This window comes from Chiloscyllium punctatum, chromosome 9, assembly GCF_047496795.1.
Source record: "Chiloscyllium punctatum isolate Juve2018m chromosome 9, sChiPun1.3, whole genome shotgun sequence".
NCBI classification, from domain to species: Eukaryota; Metazoa; Chordata; class Chondrichthyes; order Orectolobiformes; family Hemiscylliidae; genus Chiloscyllium; species Chiloscyllium punctatum.
Genome location: NC_092747.1, coordinates 18,120,682 through 18,140,980, shown reverse-complemented (window position 1 = coordinate 18,140,980; position 20,299 = coordinate 18,120,682). Strand labels below are relative to the sequence as shown.

At 48.3% G+C, this 20,299-nt stretch overlaps 1 protein-coding gene across 3 annotated transcripts in view; it reads left to right on the top strand.

The window, feature by feature from the left end:
* Positions 1–20,299, top strand: part of LOC140481162 (cohesin subunit SA-2-like) — a 151,897-nt gene that overhangs the window by 60,429 nt on the left and 71,169 nt on the right. For all 3 annotated transcript variants that reach the window (XM_072576931.1, XM_072576929.1, XM_072576930.1), the window contains exons 10-14: positions 1,522–1,595; positions 4,064–4,187; positions 12,073–12,171; positions 13,385–13,464; positions 17,585–17,692. In XM_072576931.1, the coding sequence (XP_072433032.1) occupies positions 1,522–1,595; positions 4,064–4,187; positions 12,073–12,171; positions 13,385–13,464; positions 17,585–17,692 (485 nt within the window). The remainder of the gene's footprint in view (positions 1–1,521; positions 1,596–4,063; positions 4,188–12,072; positions 12,172–13,384; positions 13,465–17,584; positions 17,693–20,299) is intronic.

Here is a 20,299-nt window from a genome sequence, read left to right as displayed (position 1 = left end):
TTTGGCAGCACTAGCTTTCGGAGTGCTGCTCCTTCATCAGGTGCTGTCTTATGATCTTATACTCCACAACTACCTGATAAAGGAGCAGCGCTCCGAAAGCTAGTGCTACCAAATAAACTGTCGGACTATAACCTGGTGTTGTGTGATTTTTAACTGAGAAAATAATGGTCTCAAGCCACTACAGTTCATGAGGTGAGGATGAGAGTCTTTAACCTGTTTGAACATCAGTGAGTATTACCCATTTGTGAGAACCACTTCCCCTCTCTCCTGAAGCTGAATTGGTGAGCAGTTCCTGGAATTAGATTCACAGCTTTTCTTAGCAACTCTTACTGATTGATAAGGGCTGGAAAGAAGTAAGGCAACTGTGGCTGTTGAATTTTAGATTCTCAGAGAAAGTAGCTTTTTAGGGAACTCTTTGGCATTCAGGTTCTGCCAAAGAGGTTTTAAGAATCATGATGGTTGGACTGAGTAAAGCATTCTCAATAGCTGAAGAGTTGATAACCAGAAAGTACAGGTCCATAGTGATTGTTAAAGAACTAGGTGCAACGTAAGGAAAACCTTGTGAATGCAACAAGGAATGCGTTGCCTGTTAGACTGATGCATCCAGATCCAGTAAGATCCTCCAGAAAGGAACTGAAGAAATTTGGCATTCTTGTGCTTGTCCTGATGAGTGTGCAACAAAACCTTCATCAACGTGCCTCTCTTTTCATGAATATAGGAAGGAATTGGCTAAATAATTAAAGGAGAAAGAAATGAAGGATATGGGTACCATGCAGGGAAAGGGAACTAATTGGATTGCTGTCAAAATGAGCTGATACAGAGTTGTTGGGTTGAATGCTCTTTTTATAAGTTCATTCGTGGGATGACGGTGTCACTAGCTAGGCCAGCATTTATTGCACAACTTTAATTGCCCAGAAGATGGTTAGGAGTCTATGTTGTTCTATGTTGAAACGGCGAAGGATGAGGGGTGACTTGATAGAGGTTTATAAGATGATCAGAGGAATAGATAGAGTAGACAGTCAGAAACTTTTCCCCCGGGTACAACAGAGTGTTACAAGGGGACATAAATTTAAGGTGAAGGTATAGGGGAGATGTCAGGGCTGGGTTCTTTACCCAGAGAGTGGTAGGGGCATGGAATGCGCTGCCCGTGGGAGTGGTAGAGTCAGAATCATTGGCGACCTTTAAGCGGCATTTGGATGTGTACATGGATGGGTGCTTAATCTAGGATAGAAGTTCGGCACAACATCGTGGGCCGAAGGGCCTGTTCTGTCCTGTATTGTTCTATGTTCTATGTTCTATGAGTCAGCCACTTCACCGTGGGTTTGGAGGCACATGTAGGCCAGAACAGGTAGAGATAAAAGTTTCCTTCTCTGTCTATATTGTTTTGTGATTCTAGATGAAGCAATTGACCACTCGATTTGTCAGGCTGCTGGGATGAATTAGGATAAATATGTATCTGTAACAACATTTTCTTTTTAAGGCTATAACAAGTAATAAAGAGTTTGATGCCATTTCTTTCAGATTATAGAAAAGAAGGAAAACATTGAGAATCTGATGAATGCAATTTTCAAAGGAATCTTCCTTCATAGATACCGGTAATGTCACCTTTGCATTTAAAAGTAAAACTCCTACATCCTAGGGTTAAAAAAAATAGCTTTATCTAGCTGTGGAGTTTCCATTTCTGTTTACTGTTGGGGATTTTTCACCAGTGTGCTCTTGTTATCCAGTTTTCTGGAGGCAGCTCATTGGCACAACTTGAGAGGTAGATTTGAATAGCTCAGCGTACACCTTAGACTCAGAGTCAGAGTCTGGTGGTGACAGTAGGAAGCCAAGTGGACATGAAGTTTAAAAGGATGGTGCTGGAAGAGCCTTTATTCCTGATGAAGGGCTTTTGCCCGAAACGTCGATTTCGAAGCTACTTGGATGCTGCCTGAACTGCTGTGCTCTTCCAGCACCACTAATCCTGAATCTGGTTTCCAGCATCTGCAGTCATTGTTTTTACCACCATGAAGTTTAAAAGGGCCAGGGACAGTTGAAACTGTCATAGTAGGGAGGATCAAAAGTTCTAAAAGCCATTAGGATATTCTCAAAAGGGCAATTTTGAGGGATCTTGGATGGAGGCTAAAGTAAAAAGGTGGACAAAATGAAGAAATGGAAAATTTAAGGAGCATGAGTCTGGGGGCAAATGATGGAGTAGCCCAATACACCACTTCCTGTTTGAATGCTCCTGAAGTGGAGGGAATGCTGCTGGAGGTTGCTATCAGGATGAAAGCTTAAAATTTGACACCGGACCAGATGAGGAGATGGGAAACCACATGGGGAGCTACTGAATGACCAAAAGCTGGGTCAAAGAGGTGTAAGGAGGACAAGCTAGAAGGACTCAGACATTTAGGGAGGGGATTCCCGAGCCTAAGGTCTTTGGCAGCTGAAGTGACTACCTCTGAGGGCGGAATAATTAAAATCAGTGATGCTCAAGAGGCTTGAAAGAGATGAGTACAGGCAATTTGGAGGATTGCAGAGCAGACAGAGATATGGGTGGTGGTGGTGAGTGGGAGGGATGGTGGGGGTGGGGGGAGGGGGTTGGTGGGAGGGGTGAGGCCATCAAGAAATTTAGAATTGGAGTGAGAATTTTCAAATTAAGATGCAGCTGAACTGGGAGCATACTTGTGTCAGCGATCACAGAGGCAGCAGGTCGATGACACTTACTGGAAGTTAGGAAATGGACCTTAGAGTTTCTGATGAGATTAAGTTCATAGTGGGTCGGGTGTACGAGGCTAGCCAGAAACGTTTTAGATCGGTTGAATCTCAGGGGAACAAATTGAGAAGTAAAGGCTTCAGCTATTACTGAAGGCCTAAAAACAGTGCAGGAAAATGAACAATAGATTTTGTAAACGATAATGTAGAGTTTCCAATGTTGGACTGGGGTGGACAAAGTCAGGAGGGACATGACATCATGTTATAGTCCACCAGGTGATGAAGAGGTAGTGCTCTGAAAGCTTATGCTTTCAAACAGACCTGTTGGACTATAACGCTGGTGTCCTCTGACTTTGTAAATGATAAGGAATGTCTTATCTAATATACGTTTGTGTTGACAAGGGGGAAGTACAGTGAAGAGTTCTCAGTCTGGCTTGCCATCCCCCTCGGTGAGCTTCCATGTGGGAGGCACAGGCATTTTCTCCATCACTGTCGGATTCAGTGCCTGGAGGATGCTTACTGAGAACTCTCCAGGGAAATATGTCAGGCTGGAGCACAGCCAGTAAATTGTCTTGAAGAATGCTACAGTGACTGATGGCATTTAACCCCTGGAGTTGCCTTTATGACAGGCACATTTTCCATCAGATGTAGCACTAACAGTCTTTGCAGAATTCCAACCAAAGAGGATATAAACATGGAGAACCATTAATAATTCCAATCGCTATTATTTTCATACTGCTAGGAGAGAGAGTCTGCTAGGAAATGTGCTTAAAAACTCTACTGTTACACTCTTATAATCTGCTTCCTTGTCAAGTTATCTCCCTGCATTTTTTGAAATCCTTGGGTTTTGAGGTGTTATTACTCCACCAGCAAATCTCTGGAGCTTTTCCTAACAGTTTCCCTTTCTAAAGGGATTGGTCGGCAGGCTGATGTCCAGCTATTTGACTACAAGATGTATCACAATTTAATCCAATTCTTGCTCTTGCCTGACACCTGTGGGTTCACTGGGGATGGACCTCAGGCTCCAGCTGCCTTCCTCTCTTTTCTCATGAACTAGTTTTGCTGAGTAGCATCCTATTTACCTGGGCCCATTCAACTCAGTGCAGCCCCAAGGGCTTGGAGAATGATGCCTTATCATTTGTAACGATGGTCAAAATGAGGTGAACCCTTGATGATTTGAAGTCATGGACTAACTCCAAAACATTTGTAACAATGAGGGTTGACTGTATATCTACTCAGCGATCTATCTTTCCATCCATCTATCTGCAATATATAATATACATATATATTAAATTTTGTGTCTGACTGTTTGAGATACACAGCCCTGGTGTACTCATTCATCGGAAATGTAATTCGCATTTTCTTGCAGTGATGCATTACCTGAGATCAGAGCTATTTGTATTGAAGAAATAGGAATCTGGATGAAAAGCTGCAGCGATCGCTTCCTGACTGACAGTTACTTGAAATATGTAGGATGGACTTTGCATGATAAAGTGAGTCAATCTGTAATATTCAGCAATGCTTTCTCCCTCATAGTTGGACGCTGATTAATTTTTCCCTTCTGCAACGCCACTCCAGCAGCTCTTTTTGAACAGTGTTAAATATTCTGACTAATCCCACTGTTATATTGATGCTACTCCGTAATGAGACAAATCCTCTGAAGCTGCAGCATGGAATTTGGCTGCCATTAGTTTGCCATTTGGCGAGTTCCTATTTATGGCTGTGCTGCATTGTTTGTTTGCTATAAAAATGGCGCTCGAGTGAGGGGAATACAATGATGCAGTGCAGACCAGGGTATTCACTTTTATAGTCTTTTCTGCTGCCGGGGGAGGACAATGTCCTGTTGTTTGCAAAGGTGACTGAAGCAAAGTTTCCCTTGTGTGCTTCCCTGTTACCCACCTCAATGGTGGAGGCGTTAACCAAGGAGAGGGGCTCTCAGAAGCAGACAAAGAGGGGAAACAGAAACAGTTTGCCTGGCCAAAACTTTGATGGGCAGTCACTGTTAACATTTTGGAGGAGTTATCTTTACACAGATGAGAAATGTTAATAATTGAAGAAGGAACAGACACATGTTTGAAAGTTTCATCGGTGTTGAGATGTGATAATAAGAGGAATTTGGCCCATACTAAACACTGCAAAGCAGAATAGTATTGTACTCCTCCATGTATAAGTTGTAGCATGGAGAAACTTAGAGTCATACAGTACAGAAACAGGCCCTTCAGCCCAATCTGTCGATGCCGACCAGATAGCCTGAATCAATTTGCCAGCATTTGTCCCATATCCCTCTAAACCCTTGCTATTCAAGTACTCATCTCGATAAGTTTCAAATGTTGTAATTCTACCCACTCCGCTACTCCCTCTGGTGGCTCATTCCATACACACACCACCCTCTGCCTTAAATATTTGCCATTTAGATCCCTTTTATATCTTTTCCCTCTCACCTTAAACATAGTTTTGGACTGCTCTATCCTGTGAAAAAGGCCTTGACTTTTCACCCTATCCAAGCCTCTGAGAGTTTATAATCCTCTATAAGGTCGGCCCTCAAACTCTGATGCTCCAGCCCCAGCCTATTCGGTCTCTCCCTGGAGCTCAAGGTCCTGCAAACTTGCCAACATCCTTGTAAACCTTTTCTGAACCCTTCCAGGTTTAACAACATTTTTCCTATAACAGGGAGACCAGATTTGAATCCAATATTACGTACAACCACAGCATGACATCCCAACTCCTGTACTCAATGCACTGTCCAAGAAAGGCAAGTGTACCAAACGCCTTCTTCACTACCCTGTCTCCCTGCGATTCCACTTCAAGGAACTATGAGCCTGCACCCCAAGGTCTCTTTGTTCGGTAATGCTCCCCAGAAGCCTACCATTAAGTGTGTAAATCCTGCCCCGATTTGCCTTACTAAAATGCAACACCTTTTGTTCTAGCTTCTAGCCAGATATAAAAAGTATGCAATAGTTAGCAATCTTGCAGATAGTAGAAATGGAAACGGTTCCATTTGTAAATGTTCAAGTGTTAAAGAGAAAATATGAAAATACAAACAAGGAACAAGAGTAGGCCACTTGGTCCTTTGAGCCTATTCTGCCATTCAATAAGATAATGGCTGATCTGATTTTAACCTCAACTCTATATTCCTGTATACTCCCAAAAAACTATCATTCCCTTGGTAATCAAGAATCTATCTCCCGCCTCCTTAAAGATATTTAACAATTTTGCATCCACTGCCTTTTGACGAAGGGAATTCCAGAGATGACAACCCTCACATTATTTTTTCATTATTGCAGTTTTAAACTATGAACCCTAGTTCTAGATTCTGCCACAAAGAGGAAACATCCTTTGCACATCCACATGGTCAAATCCCCTCAGGATCTCATATGTTTCAATGAAATCACCTATTACTTGTCTGAGTTACAGGAATAAGGTCTAGCTTGTCCAGACTTCATAAGGTAATTTGCTCATTCCAGTTCCTACTGTAGGGACCAAAGTGAGTATTTTGGAATTTTCATCCACAGTCCGTACTACACTATGAATCATTGGGTAGCACGGTGGCTCAGTGGTTAGCACCACTGCCTCACGATGCCAGGACCCCGGGTTTGATTTCATCCTCAGGCGACTGTCTGTGTTGAGTTTGCGTGCTCTCCCCATGTCTGAATGGGTTTCCTCCAGGCACTATGGTTTCCTCCCACAGTCCAAACGATGTGTCTGTTAGGTGGATTGGCTGTGTTAAATTGCCCACAGTGTCCAGGGATGTGCAGGCTAGGTGGATTAGCCATGGGAAATGCAGGGTTATACGGTGGGTCTGGGTGGGATGCTCTTTCTACTATTCCCAGATTGACCATAACTCCATCATGTGGACTTTCATCAAAACTCTATTCCCTCGCCTTTTCTATTCTCGAGTCAAACACCAAGTATGAAAACGTCACAAACATCTGCCTCTTCAAATGAGGCCATCATACAATTAACTCCATCAACCATCTTCTCTGCTTATCTCACTTGTTTTAGTCCATATCCCAGCCCTCAGATACACTGTGTGGACCTGATGGGTCAAATGGCCTCTTTCCACTCTGCAGGGATTTGATGATTATTTCAAGTGCTGATGCAGCAATGTTATGAAGAAGAGATGGGCGCTGACTTAAGGCAAATTCTGATCTAAATTAAACTGGGAATGCTAAGTGGTGAATACATTTACCCCCCTCAGGTTGCTCACAAACATGACCACCTGACAGAATGGTAGCTGAATGGACTGGGGATGAAATGCAGAGAACTGCAATTGGATTTCACGGCAGGGATGAGCTTTGAGAAGTGTAGGGTGAAGGGACGGTGCTTGATATACTGGTAGCCCCTACTATTCATTAGTAAAGCGTTCCCAGGAAACCTTTCGTCAGCTGGAAATTGTGTAAAGCAAAGGTGCGTGACTTATATGGGAAAAAGTAGTGCCTAAAAGCGAAAATCCTCTTCGGATTCACGAAAACAGGTACTAATGCAGGTCTTTCATAAAAGCAAAATTGCGCAAAGTGAACGTTTGAAAAGTGGGGGATATCTGTAGTATAATATAATAACACAGTGTATCTGAGGGCTGGGATATGGACTAAAACAAGTGAGATAAGCAGAGAAGATGGTTGATGGAGTTAATTGTATGATGGCCTCATTTGAAGAGGCAGACGTTTATGACGTTTTCATACTTGGTGTTTGACTCAAGAATAGAAAAGGCGAGGGAATAGAGTCTTGACGAAAGTCCACATGATGGAGTTATGGTCAATCTGGGAATAGTAGAAAGATGTGCATGAGCTCAGTTTGGTTAGTACTCCCTCTGGAATGAATGATTGGACAAATTACTTGCAAAGTTTGTGGCCCTTGGAGTTAAGGGATGGAATAGGGGAGTACCAGCAGTGAGAGAGAGTTTTCCATAGAGAAAAGGAGACTTAGAGGAGATTTGACAAATATATTCAAAATCATGAGAGGTCATAGAGTCATAGAGATGTACAGCACAGAAATAGACCCTTCGGTCCAACTCGTCCATGCTGACCACTTATCCCAACCTAATCTAGTCCCATTTGTTCACATTTGGCTGATATCTCTCGAAACCCTTCCTATTCATATACCCATCCAGATGCCTTTTAAATGTTGTAATTGTACCAGCCTCCACCACTTCCTCTGGCAGCTCATTCCATACACGCGTCACCCTCATGAAAAAGTTGCCCCTTAGGACCCTTTTAAACTTCTCCCCTCTCACCCTATACCGATGCCCTCTAGTTCTGGACTCCCCCTTGCCAGGGAAAAGACTTTGTCTGTTTACTCTACCCATGCCCCTCGTGATTTTAGATTAGATTAGATTAGATTACTTACAGTGTGGAAACAGGCCCTTCGGCCCAACAAGTCCACACCGCCCCGCCGAAGCGTAACCCACCCATACCCCTACATCTACATCTACCCCTTACCTAACACTACGGGCAATTTAGCATGGCCAATTCACCTGACCTGCACATCTTTGGAGTGTGGGAGGAAACCGGAGCACCCGGAGGAAACCCACGCAGACACAGGGAGAACGTGCAAACTCCACACAGTCAGTCGCCTCCAAGGTCTCTTTGTTCAGCAACATTCCGTAGGACCTTACCATTAAGTGTATGGGTCCTGTTCTGATTTGCTTTTCCAAAATGTAGCAACTTGCATTTACCTAAATTAAATTCCATCTGCCAGTCCTCAGCCCATTGGCCCATCTGATTAAGATCCCATTGTAATCTGAGGTAACCTTCTTCGCTGTCCACTACACCTCCAATTTTGGTGTCATCTGCAAACGTATTAACAATTCCTCTCCTATGTTCATATACATAGAACATAGAACATAGAACATAGAACATAGAACAATACAGCACAGAACAGGCCCTTCGGCCCACGATGTTGTGCCGAACTTCTATCCTAGATTAAGCACCCATCCATGTACCTATCCAAATGCCGCTTAAAGGTCGCCAATGAATCTGACTCTACCACTCCCACGGGCAGCGCATTCCATGCCCCCACCACTCTCTGGGTGAAGAACCCACCCCTGACATCTCCCCTATACCTTCCACCCTTCACCTTAAATTTATGTCCCCTTGTAACACTCTGTTGTACCCGGGGAAAAAGTTTCTGACTGTCTACTCTATCTATTCCTCTGATCATCTTATAAACCTCTATCAAGTCACCCCTCATCCTTCGCCGTTCCAACGAGAAAAGGCCGAGAACTCTCAACCTATCCTCGTACGACCTACTCTCCATTCCAGGCAACATCCTGGTAAATCTTCTCTGCACCCTCTCCAAAGCTTCCACATCTTTCCTAAAGTGAGGCGACCAGAACTGCACACAGTACTCCAAATGTGGCCTAACCAAAGTCCTGTACAGCTGCAACATCACCTCACGACTCTTGAATTCAATCCCTCTGCTAATGAACGATAATACTCCATAGGCCTTCTTACAAACTCTATCCACCTGAGTGGCAACCTTCAAAGATCTATGTACATAGACCCCAAGATCCCTCTGTTCCTCCACCTGACTAAGAACCCTACCATTAACCCTGTATTCCGCATTCTTATTTGTTCTTCCAAAATGGACAACTTCTCACTTGGCAGGGTTGAACTCCATCTGCCACTCCTCAGCCCAGCTCTGCATCATATCTAAGTCCCTCTGCAGCCGACAACAGCCCTCCTCACTGTCCACAACTCCACCTATCTTTGTATCATCTGCAAATTTACTGACCCACCCTTCGACTCCCTCATCTAAGTCATTAATAAAAATTACAAACAGCAGAGGACCCAGAACTGATCCCTGCGGAACTCCACTTGTAACTGGACTCCATGCTGAATATTTACCATCTACTACCACTCTCTGACTTCGACCGGTTAGCCAGTTTTCTATCCAATTGGCCAAATTTCCCTCTATCCCATGCCTCCTGACTTTCCGCATAAGCCTACCATGGGGAACCTTATCAAATGCCTTACTAAAATCCATGTACACTACATCCACTGCTCTACCCTCATCCACATGCTTGGTCACCTCCTCGAAGAATTCAATAAGACTTGTAAGGCAAGACCTACCCTTCACAAATCCGTGCTGGCTGTCCCTAATCAAGCAGTGCCGTTCCAGATACTCGTAAATCCTATCCCTCAGTACCCTTTCCATTACTTTGCCTACCACAGAAGTAAGACTAACTGGCCTGTAATTCCCGGGGTTATCCCTATTCCCTTTTTTGAACAGGGGCACAACATTCGCTACTCTCCAGTCCCCTGGTACCACCCCCGTTGCCAGTGAAGACGAGAAGATCATTGCCAACGGTACTGCAATTTCCTCTCTTGCTTCCCACATAATCCTAGGATATATCCCGTCAGGCCCGGGGGACTTGTCTATCCTCAAGTTGTTCAAAATGTCCAACACATCTTCCTTCCTAACAGATATCTCTTCTAGCTTATCAGTCCGTTTCACACTCTCCTCTTCAACAATACAGTCCCTCTCGTTCGTAAATACTGAAGAGAAGTACTTGTTCAAGACCTCTCCTATCTCTTCTGACTCAATACACAGTCTCCCACCACTGTCCTTGATCGGACCTACCCTCGTTCTCGTCATTCTCAGGTTTCTCACATACGCATAGAATGCCTTGGGGTTATCCTTGATCCTATCCGCCAGGGATTTTTCATGCCCTCTCTTAGCTCTCCTAATCCCTTTCTTCAGGTCCCTTCTGGCTATCCTGTATCCCTCCACTGCTCTGTCTGAACCTTGTTTCCTCAACCTTATGTAAGCCTCCTTCTTCCTCTTTACTAGACATTCAACCTCCCTCGTCAACCAAGGCTCCCTCACACGACCATTTCTTTCCTGCCTGATTGGTACATACATATCAAGGACACGTCGTATCTGCTCCTTGAAAAAGTCCCACATTTCCACCACATCCTTCCCTGACAGCCTATGCTCCCAACGTATGCTCCTCAAATCCTGTCTTACAGCATCGTAATTTCCCTTCCCCCAATTGTAGAAACTTCCTTGTTGTGCGCACCTATCTCTCTCCATAACCAAGGTGAAAGTCACAGAATTGTGGTCGCCATCACCAAAATGTTCACCCACTAACAAGCCCACCACTTGTCCCGGTTCGTTACCGAGTACCAAATCCAATATGGCCTCCCCTCTGGTTGGACAATCTACATACTGCGTTAGAAAAGCTTCCTGGACACACTGCACAAACACCGCCCCATCCAATCTACTTGATCTAAAGAGCTTCCAATCAATATTTGGGAAGTTGAAGTCGCCCATGACTACGACCCTGTGGCTTCTGCACCTTTCCAAAATCTGTTTCCCAATCTGTTTCTCCACATCTCTGCTGCTATTGGGGGGCCTATAATAAACACCCAACAAGGTGACTGCACCTTTCCTATTTCTGACTTCAGCCCATACTACCTCCAGAGGCAGATCCCCCTCAAACTTCCTTTCTGCAGCCGTTATACCATTTCTAATTAGCAATGCCACCCCCCCTCCTTTTTTACCACCCTCCCTAATCTTACTGAAACATCTGTACCCAGGAACCTCCAACAGCCATTCCTATCCCTCATCTATCCATGTTTCCGTGATGGCTACAACATCATTTATATAAATGATGAAAAGTAGTGAACCCAGCACAGATCCTTGTGGCACTCCACTGGTCACAGGCCTCCAGTCTGAAGAGTGACCCTCCACCACCACCCTCTGTCTTTTACCTTTGAACCAATTCTGTATCCAAATGGTTAGTTCTCCCTGTATTCCATGAGATCTAACCTTGCTAATCAGTCTCCCATGGGGAACCTTGTCAGATGCCTTACTGAAATCCATATAGATCGTGTCCACTGCTCTGCCCTCATCAATCCTCTTTGTTACTTCTCTGAACGGTGTAGATGAAGAGAAAGTATTTCCACTTATGAAAAAATGATCGAGAACAAGAGTTTTAAAGTAATTGGTGAAAGAAATAAAAGTGACGTGAGGAATAACTTTTTTCACAATGCCAGTGGTTAGGGCCTAGATTCTGAGTGATATAGAGGCTAGTTCAGTCAAAGCATTTAACAGAGAATTTGACTGTTATTTGAAAAGAAAAAAATGTGCAGGACTATGGGGAGAATGGAACTACTCATTTGGAGAACTGGTGCAGACTTTAGTGGATTCAGTGGTCTTCTGCATTGTAACAATTCAGTGAATGAATTCTTGGGAACAAAAGTAGAGGCAATGGAGTTGGTGAGCAGGTGCACTAGCAACAGCTGTTTAAGCGTACGTTAAAATAATCAAACATGCAAAAGTAGCGTTAGTGTTTATTTTATTAACGCTATGTTAGGCAGTGAATGTATTCAGCTTTTTTTCTTCCTCTAATACATGTTCATTTTATTCTTGAAGCAAAGTGACGTGAGATTGAAATGCCTGATTGGTTTACTGGGCCTGTACTCTGACAAAGAGCTTTGTTCAAAGATGGACCTTTTTACCTGTCGTTTTAAGGTGAGTCAAATATTGACGATCCGAGTAGAGTCAGCATGTCTCCCTGTAGCCAAAGGATGAAGTCTGGAGCGAGACCAGGCACAGATGGCACGTTTCCTTCCTTCAAGGCTGTGGGTGAACCAGATGGGATTTTACAACAGCTGATGATAGGGGGGGGGGGGGGCGTTCACTGCTTAGATTCATATTCCAGATTCATTTAATTGAAATTCCCTTAAAAAGGCTGAGAGATGGAATTTGAGCTCATGTCCCGAGAATATTAGCCTGGGACTCTCAAATACTGGATAAGTGACATCACCATTATGTCACCATCCCCCTCTGTGGGAGCCAATCATTTGTGACTTGCTTTTATAATCATGTGTTGTCACCTTGATTTTATAAATTGACTTCAGCCCTGGTGGTTGTTTGGTAAGGAGGTCTGGGTTGTCTGACATTGGCAAAAGTCTTTGGCTTGTTTCACACTAGGTCTGATTTTGGGACAGGCCTATTAGAATTTTGGATTTTTTTCAAGTGGGAAAACCCGTCCTAATGACTGTATCAGTCAAACTACTTCACATGCACACGTTTATACAACCAGTTATTAGCTGTGCCTGGAAGAGAATAACTTAGGGTTAGGGTTGTTCTATGTATGATTCGCACATGATCATTTTGGTTATCTTAAAAACGTATTTAGACCCTATAATTAGAGGACGCTGTGTTATTAAATTTTCATTTGGACAGGAAATCAGGAGGTAATGAAGAAGTGATAATGTCAGTGCGCTAACAATCCAGAACTCCTGGCTAATATCTGGGACATTTGAAACCTGCCTTGGCAGATAGTGAGGTTGGAAGTCAATAAAAATCTGGAAGTAAATGCTGATCATGTAACCAGTCTTGATTGCTGTAAAAACCCATTTGGTTCACTGATACCCTTTTAGGGAATGGAGTCTGTCACCTTTACCTGGTCTGGCCTACAGGTGATTTCAGGCCGAAAGGAATGTGGTTGACTATAAATAGCCTTTTAAGTGGCCTTGTAAACCATCCAGTTCCAGGGCCAATCAAAATGGATGCTAAATGCTGGCCTTACTAGCAACACCCCATCCCATGAGGAGATCAAATTAGGAAATATGATCACATGACTCTGAAGGCCAACACTGCTGTCAGTTTTAGGAAGTTGTTCTCACTGTAATTAATGCAGATGTCCATTGCTGTACTGTGTTGTGTTGTTTTCCAACAGGATAGAATCATATCAATGACACTGGACAAAGAAAGTGAAGTAGCTGTCCAAGCAATCAAGGTGTTAACTCTCATGCTGGAGTAAGTAAATGCTTCTTTTTAGAATGAGTTTTTTCAGTTGCGTTACCTCAGTCAGTTCTAGAAATATAGATTTTTGGATCAGCGAAGTGAATTACAGTGAACTAAACCATCCTGCAATTAATGTAAATACTTTGTTTTCCCTAACTCCACATTGTGGGATCTGTTCTAGTGTTATTTAACTTAGTTGATAAATCATGGAATTAATTTGAGATTAAACATTTTGCTGTGTCCGTATTTAAATGCTACCCCATGTAATGGGTTATGACGCAGTGGCTCACAGGCAAGTGAAGACATCAATAGGACAGGAGGTTGTTGGAAGTAAGTGAGAAGAGGTATTCAGGAGTGAGATTGGAGGATGACAGTCATAGAGGCATAACCATAGAACCATACAGCACAGAAGAGGCTCTTTGGCCTATCAAGGGGAGGATAGGAGAGTACTGACAGTCAGAGATGTGAAGGGCATTCTTTATGACACAGTGAAGTTTCTGGTGTGCAATGTAATCATAAGACTCAAATTCTGATTGCAACCTGGCAGAAGCTGACAATTAATGAGCAAGAAAAGTCTCACTCAACTTGATTGCAACAGAAATAAGATATCCTCTGTTTATTCCAATGATCTTTTCTGCCAGCATTATATAATGGTGGGGACTGCTGTTGGAGTTCATAGTGTAGCCTACAGGCTCACAAAGAACTGAACACTGGCAATGAATTGGATTGAGGCAAGGCCATTGGAAAGCAACTGAATCTCTCCCAAGTAACTCCAATATTGATAAACTTCAACAGAGTTAGAGATCAGAAACTGAAAGTCCAACAACTAGATTCACGCCACTCTCCTCACCAACCCCCACCCTGTTCCTGTGCAATCACAAAAGATGCAAAACCTGCTGGCACATCACTCCCCCCTTCATCCAGGGCCCCAAACAGTCCTTCCAGGTGAGACAGAGGTTCACCTGCCTCTCCTCCAACCATGTTTACTGTATCAGGTGCTCCTGATCGGGGGCACCAAATGTAAACTAAGAGCACATTTCGCCGAGCATCTCAGCCAGGCCCACAAGGGCCAACTGGACCTCCCAGTCACTGCCCATTTTAATTCCCCTTCCCACTCCTTTTCCAACATGACCATCCTTGGCCTCCTCCGTTGCCATAGCAAATTGGGGGAACAACACCTCATCTTCCACCTGGGCAGCTTTCAGCCCAGAAGACTCAACATTGAGTTCTCCGATTTCAAATACCTTCCCTTCCCAGCCCCTGACTCTCTCCCTCTCCCCTCCCCCTCCCTCTCCCTCCCCCCCTCCCTCCCCCCCTCCCTCTCCTCTCCCCCCCTCCCTCTCCTCTCCCCCCCTCCCTCTCCTCTCCCCCCCTCCCTCTCCTCTCCCCCCCTCCCTCTCCTCTCCCCCCCTCCCTCTCCTCTCTCCCCCCCCTCCCCTCTCCCCCCCTCCCTCTCCTCTCCCCCCTCCCTCCTCCCACCCCCCCTCCCTCCCCCACCCCTCCCTCCTCCTCCCTCCCTCCTCCCTCCCTCCTCCCTCCCTCCTCCCTCCCTCCTCCCTCCTCCCTCCCTCCCTCCTCCCTCCTCCCTCCCCCCTCCTCCCTCCCTCCCTCCCCCCCCCTCCCTCCCCCCCCTCCCTCTCCCCCCCTCCCTCTCCCCCCTCCCTCTCCCCCTCCTCCCCCCCCCTCCCTCCCTCCCCCCCTCCCCCCCTCCCCCCCCCTCCCCCCCTCCCTCTCCCCCCCCCCCTCCCCCCCCTCCCCCCCCCTCCCACCCCACCCCCCCTCCCTCCCCCCCTCCGCCCCTCCCTCCCCCCCTCCGCCCCTCCCTCCCCCCCTCCCCCCTCCCCCCTCCCTCCCCCCCTCCCCCCTCCCTCCCCCCCCTCCCCCCCCCTCCCCCCTCCCTCCCCCCCTCCCTCTCCCCCCCCCCTCCCTCTCCCCCCCCTCCCTCCCCACCCCCCCTCCCCCCCTCCCTCTCCCCCCCCTCCCTCCCCTCTTCCCCCTCCCTCCCTCCCTCCCCCCCCTCCTCCCCCCCTCCCTCTCCCCCCCTCCCCCCCCTCCCTCTCCCCCTCTCCCCCCCTCCCTCTCCCCCCCTCCCTCTCCCCCCTCCCTCTCCCCCCCTCCCTCTCCCCCCCTCCCTCTTCCCCCCCCCTCTCCCCCCCTCCCCCCCCCTCCCCCCCTCCCTCCCCTCCCCCCCCTCCCCCTCCCTCTCCCCCTCCCTCTCCCCCCCCCCTCCCCACCCTCCCTCCCCCCCTCCCTCCCTCTCCCCCCCTCCCTCTCCCCCCCTCCCTCTCCCCCCCTCCCTCCCCTCTTCCCCCTCCCTCCCTCCCCAAACCCCCCCTCCCTCCCCCCCCTCCCTCCCCCCCTCCCTCTCCCCCCCCTCCCTCTCCCCCCCCTCCCTCTCCCCCCTCCCCCCCCTCCCCCCCTCCCCCCCCTCCCCCCCTCCCTCCCCTCCCCCCCCCTCCCCCCCTCCCTCTCCCCCCTTCCCCCCCCCCTCCCCCCCTCCCCCCTCCCTCTCCCCCCTCTCCCCTCCTCCCCCCCTCCCCCCCCCCTCAATCCCCCCCCCCACTCCCCCCCCCTCATTCCCCCCCCCTCCCTCCCCCCCTCCCTCCCCTCCCTCCCCCCTCCCTCTCCCCCCCTCCCTCTTCCCCCCCCTCTTCCTCCCCCCTCTTTCTCCCCCCCCCCTCTTCCCCCCCCTCTTTCCCCCCCCCCCTCTTCCCCCCACCCTCTTCCCCCCCCCCTCTTCCCCCCCCCCTCTTCTCCCCCCCCCTCTTCCCCCCCCCCCTCTTCCCCCCCCCTCTTCCCCCCCCCTCTTCCCCCCCACTCTTCCCCCCCCTCTTCCCCCCCCCTCCTCCCCCCCCTCTTCCCCCCCCCTCCCCCCCCCCCTCCCCCCCCCCTCCCCCCCCCTCCCCCCCCCTCCCCCCCCCTCCCCCCCCCTCCCCCCCCCTCCCCCCCCCCTCCCCCCCCCTCCCCCCCCTCCCCCCCCCTCCCCCCCCCCCCCCCCCCCTCCCCCCCCCTCCCCCCCCCTCCCCCCCCCTCCCCCCCCCCTCCCCCCCCCTCCCCCCCCTCCCCCCTCCCCCCCCCCCCCCCTCCCCCCCCCTCCCCCCCCCTCCCCCCCCCCCTCCCCCCCCCCTCCCCCCCCCTCCCCCCCCCCCCCCCCCCCCCCCCCTCCCCCCCCCCCCCTCCCCCCCCCCCCCTCCCCCCCCCCCCCTCCCCCCCCCCCCCTCCCCCCCCCCCCCCTCCCCCCCCCTCCCCTCCCCCCCCCTCCCCCCCCCCCCCCCCCCCCCCCCCCTCCCCCCCCCCCCCCCTCCCCCCCCCCCCTCCCCCCCCCTCCCTCCCCCTCCCTCCCCCCCCCTCCCCCCCTCCCCCTCTCCCCCCCCTCCCCCCCTCCCCCCCCCTCCCTCCCCCCTCCCCCTCCCCCCCCCTCCTCCCCCCCTCTCCCCTCCCTCCCCTCCCCCCCTCCCCCCCCCTCCCTCCCCCCTCCCCCTCCCCCCCCCTCCTCCCCCCCTCCCCCTCCCCTCCCCCTCTCCCCCCCCCCTCCCCCCCTCCCCCTCCCTCCCCCCCTCTCCCCTCCCTCCCCCCCTCTCCCCCTCCCTCCCCCCTCCCTCCCCCCCTCCCTCCCTCTCCCCTCCCTCTCCCCTCCCTCCCTCCCTCTCTCCCTCCCTCTCCCCTCCCTCCCCCCCTCCCTCCCTCTCCCCTCCCTCCCTCTCCCCTCCCTCTCCCCTCCCTCCCTCCCTCTCCCCTCCCTCCCCCCCCCACTCCCTCCACTCCTCCCCTCCCTCCCCCCCTCCCCCCCCCTCCTCCCCCCCTCCTCCCCTCTCCCCCCCCCCCCTCCTCCCCTCTCCCCCCCCCGTGCTTTTTTTTGTAATTACCTGGGAGTTTGGGGAGTGTATAGTTCCACTCCGTTTCCTCCCCTTCGCCAATCATGCTGCCTACTAAGCAGCACATTTGCTCCTGAAGTACAGATTGATTTCAAATTTGGTTCCCTTGCTTTTATCCAAAAGAGTGTAAGATAAAAGGTTTTGGCAACTTGTCTCATTTTTTCAGCGCTATTTGAGTTCTGTACTGCCCAGAAAAATAGTGCACAAATGACAACGTGGAATAAAATGATTGGAATCTGTTTCTTAATTTCCTGCAGGAACTGCGAAGAGTTTTTAACTTCTCATGACTGTGAACAGTTATATCAGTTGGTTTATTCAGCACAAAGACCTGTGGCTTTGGCAGCTGGTGAATTCCTGCACAGAAAGTAAGTGCAAGTCTTTTGAATTAGAGGAAATTAGGATAGTAATGGGTCTTGGAACAAAAGTGATACCTCAACACCCCAAAACAAGTCTCTGAAGTGGAGCAACAGCTGAGGAACATTCAATTGTTAGAGCATTGGTGTTGTGGTTCATTCATAAGATGATCTATTATTGGGATGGACATCTTTTGGGCAGCTGAGGGGCGCAGATTATTGGTCCCCAAACAAACTTCTTGTTGCAATTATTTTACACCCGTTTGTAAAGGCACAAGGCACAGTGAGGTCCAATATCTCTCCCAAAGGCTGGAAGGTGCTAGAATTAAATGGCAGGACTGTGACAACTTAACCTTAGGCAGCAGCTTTTGTGGTCGTTGACTTTTTGGAATGTTGTTTGTAAAAAAGGTAATCCGAGCTGTAATGTCATGGACCTTAGTGACCCTGAGCTATGTACTTGCAAAATCATCCATGTTTGGAATTCCTGCCTGCTCTCTGGTGACCTCTGCTGGAATGTATGGTGATGTTCAGCAGTGATCTCATTTTGTCCAGACCATAGGCTGGGGCCCCACAAGAAACCGGAAAATGCTGCCAATAGCTTAGGATGCAAGGAGGTGAGAAAGGGGGAAGAGAGAGAATTGGATGCCAGTATTGTTATAGTGCTGGAAAGGCTCAGCAGGTGTGCCAGTATCTGTGGAGAGAAATCGTACTTAATGTTTCAGATTGAGTGACCCTTTCTCAGAACTGATCTTAACGAAGAAAGTGTTGGTTTATATGTAGAAGATAAGATGGGGCTAAGGAGTATGTGGGGTTAGAGCCCAAAGAGAGCAAAGAACAGTTGGACACACAAAGGAGTGGATGATGTTCTGGTCAGGACGGTGTATAGCTGTTAATGGAGACTATTAATGGCTTGTGTTTAATAGCAGACTGTATGATAACAAAGTAGTGTGTGGAGGTTGAGCTAAGGACATGGGAGAGCTCCAGCTATAAAGTTATTGTACTCAATATTGAATCCAAATGTTATGGTGCCCTTTACGTAGATATGGTGACCTTTTCTGTATACATGACTGGAGGGGAGAATGACGCAGTGTATATGATTAAGTCTCACTTTGATATGAGGAAGCTACCAAGTCAGACACTGTACACATTCTTCAACTTAGTAACATGAATAACTATTGAATAAGCAGTTAATACCTTACTCCATCACACTAAAGGTCCTCCCACCAGGGTAGAAAGGACTCTTCCTGGGAGGAGCTAGCCAGCTCTGTAATTGCTATCAGTTCTGTGTGAGCATGTTTCACATACTCTTAAATACAACCAAATGTCTTACCATGGACTCTCTCTCTCCCAGTCCATAACATCTGGCTGTATATACTCCTCCTATCCATATAGTTGTGTTCCATTGGCCCATTTCCCCATCCCATCTATGTTTTCACATGATCCCCTTCTCACTGTCTCTCTGCATTGTGGCTATCAGATTACCAGGTCAACTACCTGAGTGTCATCCAGAATCCATCATTTCAGATGTGGCATAACTGATTACTATAAACCTGTAATGCTTATCAAAATTAATTTCTGCTGAGGACTTTGGGGTGGGCATTGTTCGCACTTGACATTGGTAATAGAGACTGGTATCAAGAGGAGGATTGATGACAGTGAATCTATCCAAGACATTCCAAAAGACTATAAGACTAGCAACTTCTCAAATACTTAATAAATGGCTGACATATTTTTGTGTTGACCAACCAATGTGCGGTTGGTTCCTCAATGTTTATCAACTAAATTAGTGCAAAAAGAAAAATAAGCATAATGAATATCTGAACTGATTCTCTGTGGATTGTAACACAGGAGTTTGAAATTGTTTAAAATATTGCTTGTCTTATCATTTGAAATCTGTGGCTCCAATCTAAGGTCAAAGCAATTGGTTTGACCTGAGGCACATACCAAATGGTCTAACAGCATTGAGATAGTTCGAGAGTTACAAACCACAGAAGTGAGCTGGGATTTCCGTCTTCTTAGCCCATGACCTTTCACTGGTTGTGTTATGAATTTTGCGCTCAGTGGTACAGAAGCAGAAAATCCTATGGTCATTGTCAAAGTGCCTTTAGAAAGGAAGTGAAGTTAGGGCGGCATGGTGGATCAGTGGTTAGCACAGCTGCTTCATAGTACCAGGGACCCGGGTTCGATTCCTGCCTTGGGCGACTGTCTTAATGGAGTTTGCACATTCACCCCGTGTCTGTGTGGGTTTCCTCTGTGTGCTCCGATTTCCTCCCACAATCCAAAGATGTACAGGCCAGGTGAATTGGCCACGCTAAATAGCCCATAGTGTTAAGTGCATTAGTCAGGCGTAAATATAAGGTAGGAGAATGGGTCTGGCTGGGTTACTCTTCGGAGGGTCAGTGTGGACTTGCTGGGCCGAAGGGCCTGTTTTCATACTGTAGGGAATCTAATCTAATCTAACTGCACCGAAGCTGGTACCCCATCATCAAGTCACCCTTTTTAACATGTGTATGGGCTCTGACCAGCCAGCTCAAACCCAGTCCTTAGAATGAGGAGACTCTCTGAATCTCCTGGTTATTTAAAAAAAAAATTTCTTTTTACACTCCTTTTTCTTTTACC